Raw genomic sequence first — 20,281 nt, 5'->3', positions numbered from 1 at the left:
CAGAGTACCATGGGCATCTACTAGGGGGACATGTTACTTGAGAGGTAACCAAGGATTTATAGGGGGCGTTAGTTGGGATAATACTTTTCCTATTTACAAACTAGAAAAAAATGCAGACTCTTAACTATGAAGATTACAAGCTTAAAGACCATGAGCAACCAAGAAAGGCTGGAAGCACTGGCCTTTTATTCAGTAGTTTACAGACTTTTTGAGGACAGATTTATGCTTCTTCTCTACCATTATAGACTCAGTTGTTCTACATCTCCTATATCTCCACAAATTAATAGTTCCACCAATAACAGAAACAGGGACTTAGAAATCTTCAACAGCAGAGAGCCCTAAAATTTGATGGAAAGACAGATTCATCATACAGCCTCCCTTCACCTCTGGAAGAGAAAGCAACCATTTAAAATGTCCGGACTATGAATGCAGACTGCCAAAATAAGGAGACCAAACGGATGAAAATCTGAATTGCATATACAGAACCCAAGATGGACATTTCTCAGAATATTCATTTTTATCTGAGGTATAGCAATTCCCTGCAAAAAAAAAAAAAAAACTCAAAAAAGAATCTTTATGCTCAATATTTACTTTTCTCTTGTATTTTCGGTCTTTTTTTTCAGTCATTTGAGATACTGCAGTCTTAGTCTCAACATATAAATAGGGAGAAGGCATACCCACTGCAATACCATATCATCATTCAAATGCAATGTGGACAAATGGATGGGTACCCAAAAATGTATCCCAAACTGACAAGCCTAGCCCTCCAGGAGAAAGGGGATACAGTCTGAGGGTAGGTACTGCCAAGGCACAGATGTTTAACAGATTAATTCACCTTGAAATTCCTATGAATTCTATGAATTCTTAAGATGTTTTGATATCACAGTTTATCAAGTCCAATACAATGCATTCCATGGCTTTGCAAACTATTTAGCCTTATGGGTCTCTGTAGTTACTGTGGTCGGCAGTAAGGAGCCCCATGTGAAGGGACATCACAACAGCAGTTCACCATAGTTCTGGGACATGCCCTGTCGCTAAGCTTAAGTGAAAGAAGTTCAGGAGGGGGTCCCATGGCGGCATGTTTGGTACTGTTTATTAGGCATTAGATTAACTGTCAGGACCCATGGAACTGTACTTCTAGTGTGTGTGTGTGTGTGTGTGTGTGTGTGTGTGTGCGCGTGTGTGTGTATGTTTTTCACCACAATTTGGACGCATTCCTTGATTACTGTAGAAGTAATAACAGAGTCAAGATTTTTGCAGAATTTCAATGACTATTTCTAGGGCAAAGCTGGCACTAAATTTACCTACAAATATATTAACTGTGTCTTTCAAGTCACAGTGAGTGATGCACCACTTTGGATAAGATCAGAACACTACTAGGTATTATTTCTTAATTTTCTGAAGTAAGTGAAAATTGTACAACTATCCTGGACTTCAAATGCTAGTTTCAATTCATTTCTGACTTTGATCTTCATGATGGTAGCTTTTAGTTCTTTGCTGACCTTCTTCACAGCGTCTTTAATGTGGGTAGATTTGTAACATTCCTCTCACAGCTGAGAACTGTATAAAAGCCCCTTATGCACTACATAGTCCACCTAAGAATTCCACCTCTAGGACTTCTTACCTTTTTTAGTACAACAATATCCCTGGAAAAGTTCCAGAATGGAATAAAACAGACTACTACAGCCACCAATGTATGTAAAGATGACATTTCTTTTTAGGGAATGATTAATGAAACATCTTGTTTTATGAACTTTCAGCAGTTTCAGTATGGTTCTTTTTTGGGGCAAAACAAAAGAAAAACACATATACCCATGCATAGGTCCAGACTGAGGGCCACTATTACTTATACTGCCCAGCAAAGAGTTCAGCCTGGGATCTTGATTGCTTTCTTCTGCAGTGGTGAAGTGATAATCCATTACTTTATCCAAAATGTTATGTGGGACTCCTCCTCCACGATCAGAAATTCTGAAAGGAACCAAAATGTAAACAGATGTTACAAAGTTTTAGTGTGTGTGCAATTTTATACCATATAGCTCTACACTAGTAACAAGATACAGATATAGCATACCCATTCCCCGGGTCAAAGTCAAGTGTTGCGTACACACACACACACACACACACAAGAAAGAAAAAAAATGAAAGCATTTCCTGCTACAAGTCTCACCTTCTCTTTTAGCTTCTACTAATTTACAGCTATACAAGTTACAGAACTAGAATGCTACACCTTTTTTCAGCTCTGAGGAACATCACTAGATTACAAAAACTACCCATACTCTGGCTAGCTCTGCTCAGCTCAGTTTTAGTTAGAAGAAAGTTGACAAGGTAGGTGGCCTGTTCCAAGGGATCATTTTCAGCCACTACCTCCAGTACAGTAATTATGAAGTGGTGCAGAAATATGGAAAATATACATATTCAATCTGCAAATTTCAAATAAAGAGAAATGTTAAAATAGAAATAAAATATCTATTCTGTAACTAGTTGCAAAATGTGTATACAAGTAAAAAAGTATAGAATTATGTAGCTAAGGAATGAAATCATGCAGTAGGTTTGACAGAAAAGATTACATCTGTAACATGAGGAAACACAAGGATACAAAGAAGTGGATTCTTGCAATGTAAGAGAAGCAACTTAGCAACATATAGTGTACTTAAGGGAAGGTGTAGAGGAGCAAGTGACCTGCCACTTACATGGAACCACGTGTACATTTACTACAAGGGAAGGAGTGCTAGGTATAGAGGAGCAAGTGACCTGCCATTTGCATGGAACCACGTGTACATTTGCTACAAGGGAAGGAGTGCTGGTGAATGTTCAGAGTATTAAAAATGAGGCGACTACATCTACTAAATAACTCAAGCAGGGAATATGTTTCCAAAGTGTTATTCCAAAGTTACAAATGCTTGTTAGTATTATGAAATTTATGACAGGGAATGTTAATGGTAAGATGACAGTTTGATGTCAGTCCTGGTGTTCTATATGTCACCTTAGACATTAACTTATCAAAAGATCAGCAAAAAACATTATGTAGCAGTATACAAGAAAAGTGAATTTTCAGCTGAAGTGTAAAAATCAATAACTGGAAATTAGTTTAGAAGTGTCAGAAGGGTGTAGCTGCAGATCTGAGGGGAAGCCTGTAAAACAGAGTGGAAACCCAGTTTTGCATGGCTGGAAAGCATCATATATTAGTGCCTGATTACAGCCATGAGGACACCAGTCAGCTACCAGGACCGTTAGGGCAGTGTCAAAGCTGGGTAGCAGGACTCCCTGAGAAGCAGAAATCTTAGTTTACAAAAAAAGTCTTGGATGGAGAGGAGTGTAAGCATGTAAATAGTGTGAATTATTTTATGTAATCTATTAATATTTCATGAATGCCAGGGTGAAATGAAACAAAAGTCTAAATACTTAAACAAGTCAATGTCTTTGATGGTTTTTCTCAGGATGGGACAGTAACTAACCAAGATGACAGGACCACTTAAGATTGGGATTTTTCCAAGGATCATACACTTTGTTTAGAAAAAAAAATGTTGAAGCACCTTGCAGTAAATCAGATCTGAACAGGTAAGTGACCACTAGTTAGCAGTCACTGGAAGATGCAAGTTTCCATGAAGGGCAACAAATCATCAGCAGAGAGAGCTGGCTGAATACCAGCCACATCTGACAGCACTTAGAGAGATTAAAAAGGGAAGGTCCAAAGACTGAACATCAGAAGACTCGCTTTTGAAAATAAAAGGTATGCATCAGTGTAGAGAAGACAAAGAGAGAGAAGCTCGTATCCAGCCTTGGGGGACTACTTTTAAGGTAGTGAAGGTGGGAAACAGTAGGAGGAGGACCACACAGGGACTGACTAATAGAAGGAGCTATGAAACCTGTCCAACAGCTGCTCCCCTCTGTTCTACTTCTAAAACTCAAGTAAGAAAAGATCAAGATCAACTGTAACTGCCCCAAAATATCTTTCTGAGGTCGAAGAAAATCTAACAGAGAAGAAAAAATTACCAATATTTCTATTAATAATAAAAGATAAGGAATTCTGTGAGAGTTTGGGGATGGACTGGAAGCCATGTTATGCGTCACAAAGCATGTCAAAATCATGAAGGCTAGACTTTACCTGAAAGGTAACACCTACTTTGGAAATTTTAAAGACAGAAGAAAGGACAGAAATGTGGTGTTAATCATTAGGGGATGAGGTCTCCAGGTTGTTTTGCAAAAAAATATGTCTCTACCACAGCACAGGAAGTGTGAAATATGCAACAATGGAATTGCTATCAACATGAAATATTTAGGAAGCTAATGTGGAGGACATTTGAGGCAGGTTTACTCTTGATTGTGCAGCCGTCAATGGACATATTCTGAGTCATGTAGACACCACAACAGTTTCTGTATAGCAAAAGGAATTAGCGAGGCAACTTTCTGGTTTAAAAGCCCGCATTAGCGCTTGTTTCCCACCTTTGCTGTAATTAGTCTAATCCAGATACACATTTGCTGTGTCCGGGACTGTTTGTAAGCTTCTGAACCCCCCCCTCCCCCCCAAGCCTTTTTGTGTTGGAGGGAAGCATTCTAGCTTATCAGGTAAGCACTAGGTAGCCTATCTACCACAAGATCCAGGTACAGATTCTTAGTTTTAGCACTTGAATTTGCTTATTCGTGCTCAACACTTGTTGTTAGCACTAAATAAGCTACAAATTACTACAGCACTCAACCTTTTTTTGTATTTTCCTCACTTGCTTAGAGAAAAACAGCTCTTGTACTTTACTTTCCTCACTTGTCTAGAGGAAAGTAGTTTTTTACTCAGGCATGTCCAAGGGTCAGCTCCCAGTGTTCTCTCCTGTCTATCTGATGAATCTGGGCATCTTCGGGCAATGTAGCAATTGCCTCATGTACACAGACAACCCTCTCCTTCTACCACCTAACACCACAACCTGTGAGAGATGCACTTATCTAGCCAAACTGGAGGTAAAGCTCTCTCCAACCAAGACTGAACTTGACAGTCAAGAGGAGAAGGTAAACACTTGCACCACACCACACTCATCACAGTCTCACTAAACCTATACCACCAAAATCCACACCTAGAAACATAAAAACATTCGCAGAGGCTCTCAATAATAATCTGCTCAAGCAACAGAGACCTCCAAAGCAGAAACACAAGCAACCTCCACCCCCCCAACACAACCCAAATGACACATAGCCCACAGACACAGTGTGGCAATAAAGCACGGCCCATAAGGCAACACAATGTATCCAACACACTAGTCATAGGTGACTCTATAGTCAGGCACACTGATGTCCCACTCACCAGGCTAAACAAGGAGAATGTTACTGTCAGCTGACTGTCACGTGGCAGGATCCGCCACATAACCCACACACTCAGGTCACTCCACAACAAGTACAAATATGACTCTGTCATTGTCCATGTTGGTATGAATGAACTGAGACGTACCTCCCTGGACTACATGAAGAGAGACATGGAAGAGCTCTCCAATCTTGTAGCCTAGGCAGGTATGACCGTAGCCCTGAGCAGCATCCTACCATCGCCCAGAATGATACCGCAGTACAAGGACAAAATGATTGACTTCAACAATTGGATAAGTTTTTGGTGTCATTCTAAGGGGATCCAGTATCTGTCTGCCTGGGACGACATGGTCGACAGACCACGATGCTTTGCCAGAGATGGCCTGCACCTGTCCCCCCTGAGATTCCGGACTGGCTAAGGGTCTTGCCGCCTCTATAGTGCCTTTTTTAGGCAAGGTTCAAATGACAAATTCACCACCGTAACAGGAACAGGCAAGCAAAAACTGAGGGTAATGCTACTCAATGCTAGAAGTCTAAATCTCAAAATGCACTCACTCCAGGCACTCCTTAAAATGGAGAACATCGATATCTGTGCAGCGACCGAGACCTGGTTCAAAGCTCTAGAGAGCACCCCCTGTATTACCAGGCTATAACTCATACCACACTTTTCGGCCATCTAACCTGGGCCAGAACACCAAAGGCAGAGGTGTGTCCATATTAATTAACAGAAAAAAGACAGAAAATCCACCCAAGGATGGCCAAGCAACGAAATCCACAAGTGTTCCAATTAAAATGTAGTCCTTTAATACGAATAAAACTTTAACTTGAAAATAAAATGAAAAATAAAAAAGCTCAAAACTGTCCCTTGAAGATATCCGATAAGCTCTTTCGACTGTTGTCTTCCTCAGATCATATTAATTAAGGATATCCGCACCTCCAGGCTAGTTGCGCAGCATAATGCATTTGAGGTTATCCAAGTGCAACTAACTCTGGGCAAAACTGCAATCCAAAACTGTAGCTTGCTACAGATCCCCCACCAAGCCCCATGATTCCCACTCCTCTTTTCTTGATATACTGGAAAATATTACGGTTCAACCAAACACCCGAATAATGGGTAATTTCAACTACCGCACCACTAACTGGGAAAACTACTCATGTACCAACTCCTTCGCTCAACGCTTTCTGTAATTCATAAATTCCAATGCCCTGGATCCACTTATCCACACCCCCACTAGGGGCAACAATAATCTAGACCTAGTCATTACCAACATGAATGACTGGTGTTCCACACTTGAAGTCAACTCCTCAATGGTCAGATCCGACCATAACCTAATCACCCTAGGTATCCACATCCCGCCCCCACCCATTACTAAGGAAACCACAGTAAAAAATTTCTCCAAAGCCAACTTCATGCTTCTTAAGACAGAAGTGGCGAACTTCATGACACCCATGCAGATGGACAATACAGTTACGGCTGCTGAATCCTACACAAATACACTCTATAAGCACTTACACAAGTGCATGGATCATGCTATCCCAAACAGAACCAAGATGCTATCCTCCAAAAAAAGGAAGCCAATCTGGTGGTCCCCAAACTCTACAACAGAAGGAAGAAACTGTTGCAAAAAGAGAGTAAAATCCCATGAGTGGAGGAGCTCCCTGGTCAGCCTCAGTAAGAAGCTGAGATCCCTTATAAGATCCTCCAAAGCTAGCTACGAAAACAAATTCGCCACGGATTCTAAGGGCAACCACAAAGCATTCTATAGCTATGTCAAGAATCTCAATGGCAACACCCAGATCTGCTCTGAGTTACAGCACAACGGCATGAAAATTACAGAACCAACTGATATTGCCAACATCCTGGCAGATAGGTTCAGTGCTAACGTTACCCCCCTCTCACCCCCTAAAGGGCCCATATCTACACAGGAAGAATGCAGAGTCCCTGTAATCACATCTATGCAGGTAAAAGCTGCACACTCTAAAACCAAAAACACATCATCCATGGGACCGGACAACATCCCAGGCTGAGTTTTACACGAACTTCAGAACGAACTGGCTGCTCACCTAAGCACCATTTCAATCATAGTCTCACGTCAGGCTTTGTGCCCACTGAATGGCGCACAGCAACAGTTATCCCACTCCACAAAGGGGGAGCCACCACTGATCCTGGGAACTATCGCCCTATTAGCCTGATGAGCCTGGTCTGCAAGGTCATGGAACATATCATCATGGAACTCATAAACAAAGACATTGGTAACCTCCAAACTCTGGACCCTACCCATTTCGGGGTTGCGAAAGGCAGATCATGGCTTCTGAACCTGATCGACTTCTTTGAGGCAATCACCAAAGTCGTAGACAAGGGTAAGGTGGTTCACACAGCCTATTTTGACCTCGCCAAGGCTTTCAACACCACCCCCCATTCTGAAATTATAGCTAAACTCACTAAATTGGTATAAATCCCCATGTCACAAGATGGGTTGCCAACTGGCTCACTGACAGAACCCACAATGTAAAAGTTGCAGACTCCAAATCTGACTTCAAACCAGTGACAGGTGGAGTACCACACGGTTCAGTCCTGGGACCTCTCCTATTTTGTATCTACTTCTCTGAAGTACAGGCTAACAGAGAAGGCCTCTGGCTAACAAAGTTCACAGATGACTGCAAACTAGTTGACATAGTAGAGTCCCCAAATGATGTGGGCATCCTACATAAGGGCCGCACTGAGACAGATGCCTGGTGTCAGAGGCATGGCCTCAAGCTCAATGCCAAAAAGTGCACTGTCATCCCCTTTGATAAAAACTCTGTACTCATGAACTACCACATAAACGGCAGTCTACTTAACGCCAAATGTATGATAAGAGACCTTGGGACCCAGATGGACAGTAGTCAATTCTTTGATAATCACTTTGCCACAGTAGTCAGGAAATCCTTCTATGTGTCACACCTCATCACAAAAGGGTTCTCATCCAGGAAAAAAATAGGTCATTGTTCCCCTCTACTCAGCACTCATTAGACCCATTATAGAGTACAATGCCCCTTTTGGAATGCACCTCACAAGACATCTGCAGCAGCTGGAAAGGCCAGAGAAGTATCTCACAAAGAGAATTACTGGCCTTAAACAGATGCCCTACACTGACGGTCTCAAAAAACTCCAGCTTTACTCTGTAGCATATCGCCTAGTCCAAGGAGAGCTCTGCCTAACATATAAAGATATGTTAAACCCAGAGCTGTTGGACATGCTACACCTAAAGAAATCCCAATCCCTCCGAGCTACATGCTCTAGGGACCTAACCCTTGTCACCACAATAAACAGGACATGCTGAAGGGATAGATTCCTGTCCCAGAGACTTCCTATACACTGGAACAAGCTACCCATCTGGAACAAGCTACCCATCTAGTCAAGCAAAGTTCCTCATTAGCACTCTTCAAGAAAAATCTTGATGAGTGGATGGGAAATATGAAATACACCCCGGGGATCACTTCTGTGGCTCTGCTTGACAGGGGCACAGGAAATTAACTTTCTTGAGTGGGGTAAGCCAGGGAACCTTGTTGGCTAGGCTTATTTAGGTCCTTGGGCCGATAGCCTAGTACCTACCTATAAACCTATGTAAAACTGCAGGGCTTAGGCAACAACCTAACTGAACTGCATACAGTGTCCAGTTAAGCAGAAACGAGCAAGTAGTTATGGTTTGACTTCCACTGACAAAAGTTGACTGCCAGAATTTCTGCTTCACCAGGACTGTAGTACTGTTTGGATTTGCAGTACCATGCTTTTAGTCACATTTTTACATTTGTTCCAGTCAGAGGTGTATACAAGCCAATTTTCAGAAAAAAATGGGATTCTTGTATCTAAGCTAGTCTTTGTTTTTCAAGTCGTGTTTCACTTTTGGTATATTCCAACAGAAGTACTCAAGAGTTTAGTGTCTGGGGTTACTTTAGGTTATAACATTTAAGGGCAGAGTCAGGGTCATTCTGCCTTAGTACTGGTGACCAGTCAGTAGTACACGGTTCAAGAACAAGAGGGTAATCATGGTTTCTGGCAATAAATTATAAATTGATCTTGGAACTGCAGAGATGTCCGATTATAAAGTAAGAGTCAGCAAAAAAGAAGTTATGTACTCACCATAACGTTCCATCTGAGTAGATACTTCATTTGTCTGCAACCTGTGGGTAGTCGGATCCGACCTCGGATCCGAACCGGCAGCTTTCTAAGCTCCAAGATCCGAGCTCCTAGCTCCTCCCCCCTACCCATCATCCCTTGCTACCAACCACATTACCTCAGATCGGTTATTTTGCCCTATAGGCTAATGATGGAGAAAAAATCTCCAAGGTAACAATACCTTACCGAGGTTCGGGGGATGGCAGGGGGGGGGTCGGTTGCAGACAAATGAAGTATCTACTCAGATGGAACGTTATGGTGAGTACATAACTTCTTTTTCTGAAGTAGTTACTTCATTTAATCTGCAACCTGTGGGACACAGTCCCCAGCTTACCTAAGACCCTGGGTGGTCCCTACGGAAGGATATTCCGAAGCACCACGGAGCCAAAGGAAGCCCTACTTCTGGAAATCATGTCCAGTTTGTAATGAGAAATGAACGTGTGGGAAGAGGACCAGGTAGCTGCTGAACAAATATCGTCTACCGGAACTCTAGACCAAAAAGCCGTCGAGGTAGCCACAGATCTAGTAGAATGCGCACGCACACCAACCGGAGGTGGCTTCCCAGATGAAGTGTATCCCTGTCTAATACACTGAGAGATCCAATTTGCCACTGTCACCTTAGAAATTGGTTTGCCCATGGCTGACTTAGCATAAGAGACAAACAACTGGTCTGACATGTGAAAATCTTTAGTCCTATGCAAGTAAAAACGTAGTTGTCCGTGTACATCCAATTTGTGCAATGTGTATTCACCCTTGTTTTGGAAATTCAGGAAGAAAACAGGAAGATTAATAGACTGATTAATGTTAGCCTCTGTGGCTACCTTAGGCAGAAAGGAAGGATTAGTCCTGAGGGCCACTCTATCCTTGTGAAAAATAAGGTATGGATGCTTAATGCACAGAGCTTGTAATTCTGAGACTTGTTTGGCTGAAGTAATAGCGACCAAAAAGGCCGTTTTCCAAGATAAGAATTTCAATGGCACTGAGGCCGCCGGCTCGAAAGGTGGTCTTGTTAATGCTTGTAAGATCAAGGTAAGATCCCATGGAGGAACTGCCGGCTTAATAGGGGGCTTTAAGAGAAGCACGCCTTTTAAGAAGGTCTTGCATATTTTTGCTGACGCCAAGGAATCTACACCATCCCCCACGTGATAATGAGAGATGGCTGCTAGCTGGACCTTAACGGTGGATGCACTAGCTCCTTGTCTAAAAACAAAGGACAGGAAGTCCAGGATAGTGGGAATAGGAACCGTAAAGGGATCCAATTCCTTCTCCTTTGCCCAGATGGAAAAGCGTTTCCATTTACTGTTGTAGAGCTTTCTGGTGGATGGCTTATGAGCTGCCACCAGAATGGCCTTAACAGGGGACGAGATACCGGGAGTCCTAGCCATTAATGGAACTGGATCAACCAAGCCGTAAGCCGGAGATTGACCAGGTTCGGAGTGTGGCATCTCGTCGGATGCGAGATTAGGTCTGGTCTGGGGTCCAGAATCCATGGGGGAGCCACACTGTGAGACTGCAGAAAGGGGAACCAGATTTGTCGAGGCCAGAATGGGGCTATGAGAATTACTCTGCTCCCAAACCGACAGGCTTTCTGGATGAATTTCATCATCAGAGGAAGAGGAGGATATGCATAAAGGAGACCGGGCGGCCAAGCATGAACCAGAGCGTCCCTGGGGGATTCCCCTCTGGGGGGAACTATCACAAAGTAATCGCTGCATTTTGTGTTTAGGGGAGAAGCGAAAAGGTCGCAGCGAGGTTGACCCCACTTGAGGAATATCTGCTTCGCGACAGAAGGATTCAGAGACCACTCGTAAGGGCTGAGGAATACCAGACTTAACTTGTCCGCTAATATGTTGGACCGTCCCGGAATGTGCGTTGCTATCAGAAAGCGGTTGGTGGAAATCGCCCATTCCCACACTCTCATGGCTTCTCGACACAGGGGTAAGATCTGGTCCCTCCCTGTTTGTTTATATACCAGACAACGGACATGTTGTCCATCTGGATTGCAATAGTCCCCAGAGGAAGAAGGTGATGAAGAGCTTGCAACGCCCAAAAGCACTGCCCTCATCTCTAGGACGTTGATATGCAATGCAGTCTCTAGAGAAGTCCACGTGCCTTGGACGGAGTTGCCTGCATAATGCCCGCCCCACCCGAGGCAAGAAGCGTCCGTGGTCAACGTGGCTTTGACTGGGGGAATCACAAAGGGTCTCCCTTCTTTGAGTTCCTGAGCCTGTAACCACCAAAGAAGGGAGTGTCTGCACGCCCTGCTCAGGGGAATTGGCATGTCTAAGGGATGGACCGATAGTGACCATTGGACCTGGAGAGTCCACTGTAACGCTCGCATTCGCAGACGGGCATGAAGAGAAAGGCCGATCGCTGCAGCGCCCTCAGGACTAATTCTGCTGGAGGAGCGGGGCTCCGAAGAATGTCTGAGATTTGGAGAGACAAACTGTTCAGCCTGACAGGTGTAAGAAACACTATGGAGATCCGAGTATCCAACCTGGCCCCTATGAAATCTAGGGCTTGAGTGGGGCACAGGCAGGATTTCTTTAGATTCACTGAAATGCCCAAACAACGGGCCAGAGAGAGGGCGTAATCTCTCGCCACAACCAGTAGATGCCTGTTGGGGGCGGTGAGGAGCCAGTCGTCTAGGTAAGGGAACACCTGAATGCCCTGGAGTCTCAGGTGGGCTGCAACCACTGCCATGACTTTGGTAAACACTCTGGGGGCTGAGGTTAGGCCAAATGGAAGAACCCTGAACTGATAATGACTGGCTCCTAGCCGGAAGCGGAGGAACCTCCTGGATCATCTGTCCATTAGTATATGGTAGTACGCATCTCTGAGGTCTAACGAGCACATCCAGTCGTTCTCCCGCAAAAGGGGGAGAATAGATTGTAGGGTGACCATCCGGAACTTTTCCTTGGGTATGAACAGGTTCAGGGATGAGAGGTCTAGGATGGGTCTGAGGTCCCCCGTTTTCTTTGGCACCAAGAAGAACCTGGAGTAATAACCCAATCCGGACTGATCTGGGGGGACGGGCTGGATGGCTCTTTTTCTTAGCAACTCTGAAATTTCCAGAGCTGCGGACTCCCTCTGATGGGGCGGAACATCGGGGAGACGTTTGGGTTTGGGGGGGGGTGTGAACGGTATAGTGTAACCTCTGGATATAATCCGGAGCACCCATCGGTCTTTTGTAATGGACTCCCAGTTTGACAGGTGCTCCGATAATCGCCCCCTGACTGCCTCCAGAGAGGGATAGTTGGGCAAGCCCTCAGGGCTGTTGTGCGGGTCTGTCCGAGAAAGGTTCTCTAGACCCGACGTTACGCTGCCCCCCTCTGCCTCTGGGCCGGCGTCCACCTTGTCCTCCTCTGCCTATAGAGGACGAGTTGTCCGCAGCAGGACGGGACTGCTGAGATTTACGGAACCACAGCTTCTTTTGCTCCCTCTGATTCCTGGAGAAGGAACTTTGGGGGGCTAGAGAAGCAGACTCCGACGGACGACAGCGTCTTCCCATCCTTTTCGCTTTGGACTAGCGTGTCGCAAACTGTTGAGCCAAATAAGGCCGAACCGTCATAAGGGTCATTCACAAAGGACGCCTTAAAGGGTTCCGTGAAGTCGCAAAGGCGGAGCCAGGAGTGACGTTGCAAGACCCCCTCGGATCCGATGCTCAACCCTCGCCCCCGAGAGCTCAGATCCGACAAGCTTGAAGGTATAGTCGGCGTCGAAGACACAATTGCTATCGGCACTGACGTATCCCCGGATCCGAAAGGGCCTGGATCCAATAACTCTGAGACCCAAAAACGGGTCGGAGAAGGAGCGATGGGGGCTGCACTCCCTCCCAAAGGGGGGGGGGAGGCAAGAGCATCCCCATCTGCATCTGGGTCTGTAAAAATCTTCGCATCATCCGATCCATGTCTGCTTTGGAGATGCTTCTTGTAGACCGCGAAGAGGCAGTCGAGGCAGGCCGGGAGGGCCGCCTCGAAGACCTCGAGGGAGACCTATCCTCCTCCTCTGGCTCCGGAGAAAAAGAAGGTGAACGGAGCCGAGAGGATGAGGATCCGGAGACCCTCACTGGGGACTTCAGAATTTTTTCAGGCGGAGCCGAGGGATGAGACTCGGCCCGCCTTTTAGAACTGTGACCCTCTCTGTCTTTGTGCTTCTTCTTCTCCCTGTGGGAAGAAGCACTAGACTCCACAGAGCTGGTACCCGATAAGGGAGGTTGAGTCCCGGGTACAGCTAAGGGAGTAGCCGGCGCAGAAGTTACAGGAGTAGCTTGAACCCGGCTGGGAGAGGAAGAAGAAGCCGATTCCTGGGGGAGTTTTCCCGCCAGGATCAGCTTGTTCTTCCTGTCCCTGAGTGCCCGAGGGTTGAAGGCCGCACATATCTGGCAGGCCTCCGACAGATGAGCTGCCCCCAGGCACAAAACGCACTGAGTGTGGCCATCAGCTGGGGAAAGCTTGTGGCCACACTCAGTACATTTTGAAAATATGGCCTTAGCTTCAGCCATAAAGTTCTCTCACACACACACACCCAAACACTAGGGGGGGGATGGGGAGAGAAAAAGTTAAACTAAGGGAAGATTAGTTAGTTTTTTTTTTTTTTTTTTAAAGGGTTTTAAAGGGTTTTTAAAACACACACACACAATTTTTTACAAGAAAAAAGCCTATAAATAGAACAATCTCACCAGGCCAGGAGCTCTTCACTATGAAGCAACTGTCTTTAGCCGCAGCAAAAAACGATCTGAGGTAATGTGGTTGGTAGCAAGGGATGATGGGTAGGGGGGAGGAGTTAGGAGCTCAGATCTTGGAGCTTGGAAAGCTGCCGGTTCGGATCCGAGGTCGGATCCGACTACCCACAGGTTGCAGATCAAATGAAGTAACTACTTCAGATCAATAGTTACTAATGGACAATTAAGTGCTACAGGTGACATATGTTTGATATCCAGAGTCCAACTAACGGTGTGGGGATTATGCAAAGGAATCTATGGACAGACAGCCTTTCTCTAGTTCAAGCCAAAATCTAACAGAATGATGGTATTATGGTTTGGAAGCTTAGCTGAGGTTAAAAACAGGCAACTGGTTTTATCATGATGAGGGGGCGGGGACTACACAGTGATGCATTATTACTTTTAAGATGACCACTAGCTATTGTCTGTACAACTACCCAGACTGGAAAGTGGACAGCTTTGTTTTTGAATGTCTCTGTGCTACTGCCAGGTTGATACAAAGTATGGAATTGAGCTCTTTCTGCCACCCGTACTGGTAAAGGCCTCCCTTCTAAGCTCCTGGTCTTCATCCCATGAAACAACCCAATTCTCACCCCTTCAAGGGGAATCAAGCAAGAAGAGTCACTGTCTTCCTCCTGGCTCGCACTGCAGTATTCAGGATACTAATCAAACCTGGATCACTGAAAACCCAGGCATATGTCCTGCTCGTGCACCAGTGGGCCAGCTTAAACAAAATAATTCAAGGCTCTCAGCATCATGAAGAATGAAGCAGCTGTGCTGCCAAATGCATCATGGTGACGCCCTCAGAATCTACTGTAGGACGTTAAATAGCTTTACTTTGAGAGATTTTAAAGAAAAGTATCCTACCGTGAAAGGTAAATAAAAAATAACTGCTGCTAAAGAGTAGGAAATTATATCGGACAAAAACATCCTGCTAAAGGCCTCTCTTGTAATGAATGAATAAATACCTTGTTTCATAATTTCACTATTGATTTCTTTAATGGATTTATAGGATATCCTACTAAGAATGAGTTTTTTTATGCAGTAAAATAGATGCGGTTATGATTAGTGCTGCTGAAATGTTGCTATCCAGGGGCCTGCAATTTCAGTAACTGGAACTGTGAAGTTAAGTATTGCACAACTTAAAGCATGCATAAAGATCTTCAGAAATGACAGAGTTACTTCAGTTCAAAACAAACTTGACTGTAAATATCCATGTGTGCAACAGGTGAAGAAATACATATGGAGAAAGGGAACTGCAGTCTATGTTGAAACATACACTAAAAGGTACAAACATTTATATATGTTTCTACTAGACATGTGTGTCTCATAAGTATAATTTAATGTGTCATAAGCAGGAAAGTTGACAATTGTGACCTGGTAGAATTACAATCTGGATTCTTGAAAGTATTCAAGAAAAAGGTAGAGAAAGTTGTAGGATAAATGGAACAAAATGAAAAAAAGTTTTATGTCAAATGGAATCATATGGAAAGGCGTGCATAATAAACAGCAAAGCTAACAATTTACTAGATTATCTTTAAAACTTGTGCTGGCAATCACCAACTGCTGAAAACGCAAAATTGCCATCATATTTAATGTTATCTATCAAATAAGTCAATTCCTTGTTCACAACTTTTAAGTTTTCTGTTAGAATCCAGTTTTCAGTTCGTAAATTAACTGCACAGTGGTCCGGAACAATTCTAAATTTAAACTCTTAGTTGGTCTCTGGACATTTGTTAGGAAGCGTCTCTTAAGAGCTCAACTAACAGAATCAGTGAAACTGTACAAGGCGTAATGAGAAACTGAGGCTTCTTTGTTGACCCAGCACCTCTTCTACCAAGTACAGATTCAGGTTTATTACATTGCTTAAAATAATAATACAAATTTAAATTGGAGAAAACAGAAAACACAAAAAAATACAAAAACATATACACAAGTCATCAAGAACAGAGAAGTATAGTTAAAAATTCAGATGAAAAATGGGTCTTATAGGGTCTCTTACTTGATACCCTGTAAGAAACTGATACACAACCTAACTGCAAGTTTAACTAACTAATCAGAAAACAATCCCTCAAAATCGTCATGTGAATCTAAACATTTCTTCTGCAGGGGAAAGCCCTCTGCAACTCCCATGTAGTTAAGTTCTTCCTTAAATATGCCAACTGCATGGTCACAAAACCATGGGGAAAAGAGAAAAAGACCTTGCATGGGTCAAAACGATGCCCACAAGTACCGTAATTTCACAGTAATCGAACAATAGAAACAGTCAGAACTCTTCTGTTCCAGGAATCAGGAATGTAATAATTGCACTCCGTGACATTATTTTCACTAAACAGTAAATCTCCTCCTCTTAAAGACAGAGAAGTCACCTAAGTTGTATGAGCCTCACAGGTGCTGCGACTGAGTTGTAAAAGGACAAGTCACAGAGAATACAAGGTTTATCATCAGGCCCCAACTGCAGACAGCATGAGTGGGACAGTATAGCATAAGCAACTTTTAAATAGGGTGTGTGTGTCATGTTAGGCCAAGGTGAACAAGTAATGGGACTTCATAGGGGACACAGACTCTAAAGAATGGCTATGTCATAATGGCTATGCACTGTACTCATTCTGTACAAGCCGCAGGCGGTCTTCATTGTCCAGGGGACCTAGGCATAGCAAGTTATAGTAACCAAGACATGCTGAAATCAGTGCAGGCACAACTTCAGCCAGGTCCTTTAGGTGGTAACAGGTGTCTAATCCAGGAAATATTCCTTAGATAACACAAGGACTTCCTGTCAGCTAACAACTGGATCTTCAGTCTCTCTTCAGTTATAACGTCACAGATCATGTACCTTAGAGACAAATTCAAACATCTCACCTCCAAAATAATGCAAGAGGGTTTAAAGGCTGAAGGAAACAATCTTCTGACTATCTAAGTGTAGTGCCTAGTCCATATTTAGTGCTATTACGGCTGCATGGCCCTATTCCTCCAGTCTTCTCAGCAGACTTCGTGTTTGTATAAGCTGATAAAAAGAACTACTGTAATTCCCTCCAAAGGCCTCACATTTGTTTACACTAAAACAGTAGGTCACATGAAACAACTTCTTTTTCCCAGCACAAATGTAGCATCCTGTGTCTCTTGAATAACTGCAGAGTCTTCTGAAGCGTTTAGAAGTTCTATCCTCCTTTCCAGAAGTCGCTCTTTAAGCTGCAAATTCACCCTTCAAACAGTTATATTAAATTCTGTTATGTAACACGCAAGTGCCAAGATAGACACAAAAATAAATCAACATATTTACTCATAAGGGGTTAAATAGTGAAATCAGAAAAGTTCCCATTAACACAGTCTCACTGTTTAGAACCAGTCATTCTGATTACTAGCAGGCATATTTGTCACACTTACAATATGTATGAAACAAAAAAGAAAGAAATCATCAATGTATTTTATTCATTTATTAACCAGTTAAGCCCGCGTGTTTCTTTTCAGCGTAACCCAGAAGTAATGTTTAGCTACATGACTTACACAGAGTTGTGGTCTGAACGTAGACAGCAAGGTAATCAATCCAGGAGTACAATATGAAGCATGACAGCACCTCATAGGTTTAACCCCCTGTTCTAAACTAATAAAGGGTGGTTGTAGGTTTCTTTATTAATGTACAACTGCAAAATAAGACAGCATGTATGTGCTTGGGAGCAAGGTTTTTAGTTTTAGGGTTAATGAAACATAAGGCGGCTAGCTAGTTCTACGGAATGCTGCATTATTTACCAATGAGAACAGTAATGCCTATACTTAGAAGTAGTCAAGAACTGCCCGAGGGTAAGCCCCCCACCCTCAACAGTGTGGTTCTGAACTGTGAGAAGGCATTAAACTGCAACAGTTGAACTGATTCTTTTTCTGGTTCCATTTCAAATACAAGTGTCGAAGTAATGGCCTTGGTCCTGTCTGTTTTGCCACAGAGACTGTACACACCACCACACTGTTATATTATTTTATACATATTACATTATATTAACTTTATATTATATATCATTTACTGGAACAGAGCTTTTGCTTTTATGTAAAGATCTTGTATGTGGTGGATGGTATTTATTCAAAGAAGGTACCCAATACCTTACAAAGTTTACTACTTAAGATACTGAATGCACTTTTAAGTCATCATTCAGTCTCTCTTAAAGGACTGATCACTACACTAATTACAGCACTAATTACAAGGGGCTCGAGGCAATACATTTAAGAAACTTTCCTAAAATGTTTATCTAACAGGCAAAATCCATCTGAACGTTCACAGAAGCAGCTTATATTCTTATCCGAGTCACTGTCAGTGTCAGGGACCAATACTAGCTGTAGACCAAATTAGCCTGATAAGGGTCTGCAAATTCCATAATTAGCCAGGTACAGAGCTCTCACAATTTAACACTGAAGACTAAAAAGAGTTTTCACGTCTTCAAGTTAGTACTGGTCACAGACTCTCAAAGGACCACTGCCAAGCTGGTTAGAGGCTCTTGCTTTGAGTTTAGTCATTCAGCGTATCTTGCAGCATCATAGATAATGTAGTGGACTCGCACAGCTTCAGAGTTAGCTTTGGAAGAAATTCCAGCAGATAACTAAACAGAAGGAGGACTCTTAACCACTTCACAACTGGCCTGATCAGAGATCTTGCAGCTGCCCTGGTGAAGGGCACTCAGTGTGTTCTAGCCAGCCTCCTTGTGCTCCTTTAAAGCTGGGTGGTTAACTTGTTCAGGTGTCATACAACTTCACAATTAATAAGATCAGGTGCAACTAATGCTTCACAAGTAGACTGAATGAAGCTCACATGGTTTAACAGTTAGCACATGGGGTCCCACAGATGTTTAATTAGGACTGGTCAGAACTATCACAGCTCATCAATTAGCTCAGGTCACGGCTGCATGGCTAGCTTGCTCAGCTGTTCAAAATTCCAAACTCATCTCATGACACCAAAAAGTCAAGGAGATCCAGCCAAGCAGGAAGTTGTGCCAGCAAACACTCAACACAGACAAAAGCCAAAATTCACGCTGTGCAGATAGTGTGTTCCAAAATGAAACAGACCACAGCAATTAATAAAATAGCAAGTTTATTGCGCCAACCCAAAACGAATTTACCTAGGTTTCGTCCGTATGAACGAACTTCATCAGAATACGTATCTTAATGACATCAAAATACTTAAATACACAAGGTTACACCCCACTTGAATCAATTAATGACATCTTACAGCTTATCAAAAATACTAACACCTACTTAAAGTGGTAGTAAATTCTAAACATACTTAATACATAAAACAAATACTTAAAATACACTCCCTAAACCAACTGAGAAGGCTAAATGTCATTGTAACAATAAATGTATGCTGTATGTGCGTATAATATTAAACATAAATACTATATGATGAAATAAATAATATAAATATATGTAATATGTATAAATAATATGTGATAAATATTTGTGTAAAGATAAATAATATATCTATTAATTCAATAAAAATAATAAAAAATAAGCCTTAGACCCAATATGAATTAATTATTGCTGTTTAGTAAAATTAAATTAAAAAATACTAAACTGCTGAAAAAGGCCAAAAAGGCAAAACAACTAAAGAAATATGTATAATGTTGAATCTCAAGAATAATTATTTACCCATAATCCTATTAAGCCTTAAAATAGGCTTAATAGTACAAAATTCATTCAAACCTGGTCGATTATAAGCATCTAAACATATCTGCCATCTCAATTCCTTAACATTCAAATCATATTTGGTGATCCTACCCTGTGGATCATAATCAATGTGTTGGATGATACAAAATTTAAACCTGTGATTAACATTAGTCTGTATGTGTCTGGCAAGAGCATTAGTTGTTTTCAAATGTTGTATATCCAGCAGATGTTCTTTCACCCTATCTCTAAAGTGTCTGCTGGTTTTACCAACGTAAAATGCTTTACATTCCTGACATAATGCAAGATAAACAACATTAGATGTGTAACAATTAAAGTGACCATTAATCTTAATGTTGTGGGAATTCACAACAAAATTATTACCTGTGCAATATATGTGGGTACATACTGTACACCTCCCACATTTAAAATTGCCAATAGGTCTATTAGATTGTTTCCCACTGAGA

At 42.7% G+C, this 20,281-nt stretch overlaps 1 protein-coding gene across 1 annotated transcript in view; it reads right to left on the bottom strand.

The window, feature by feature from the left end:
- The window catches only part of LOC122787253 (3-methyl-2-oxobutanoate dehydrogenase [lipoamide] kinase, mitochondrial-like), a 422,261-nt gene that overhangs the window by 11,482 nt on the left and 390,498 nt on the right, over positions 1 to 20,281 (bottom strand). Inside the window, exon 10 of the mRNA XM_044053859.1 lies at positions 1,813 to 1,968. Coding sequence (XP_043909794.1) covers positions 1,813 to 1,968 — 156 coding nt within the window. The remainder of the gene's footprint in view (positions 1 to 1,812; positions 1,969 to 20,281) is intronic.

The sequence above is a fragment of the Protopterus annectens genome, chromosome 13.part0 (assembly GCF_019279795.1).
Source record: "Protopterus annectens isolate FY-2018-M chromosome 13.part0, PAN1.0, whole genome shotgun sequence".
In the NCBI taxonomy this organism is placed as follows: Eukaryota; Metazoa; Chordata; order Ceratodontiformes; family Protopteridae; genus Protopterus; species Protopterus annectens.
The sequence above is the reverse complement of the archived record's forward strand: the minus strand, read 5'-3'. Positions and strand labels throughout refer to the sequence as shown.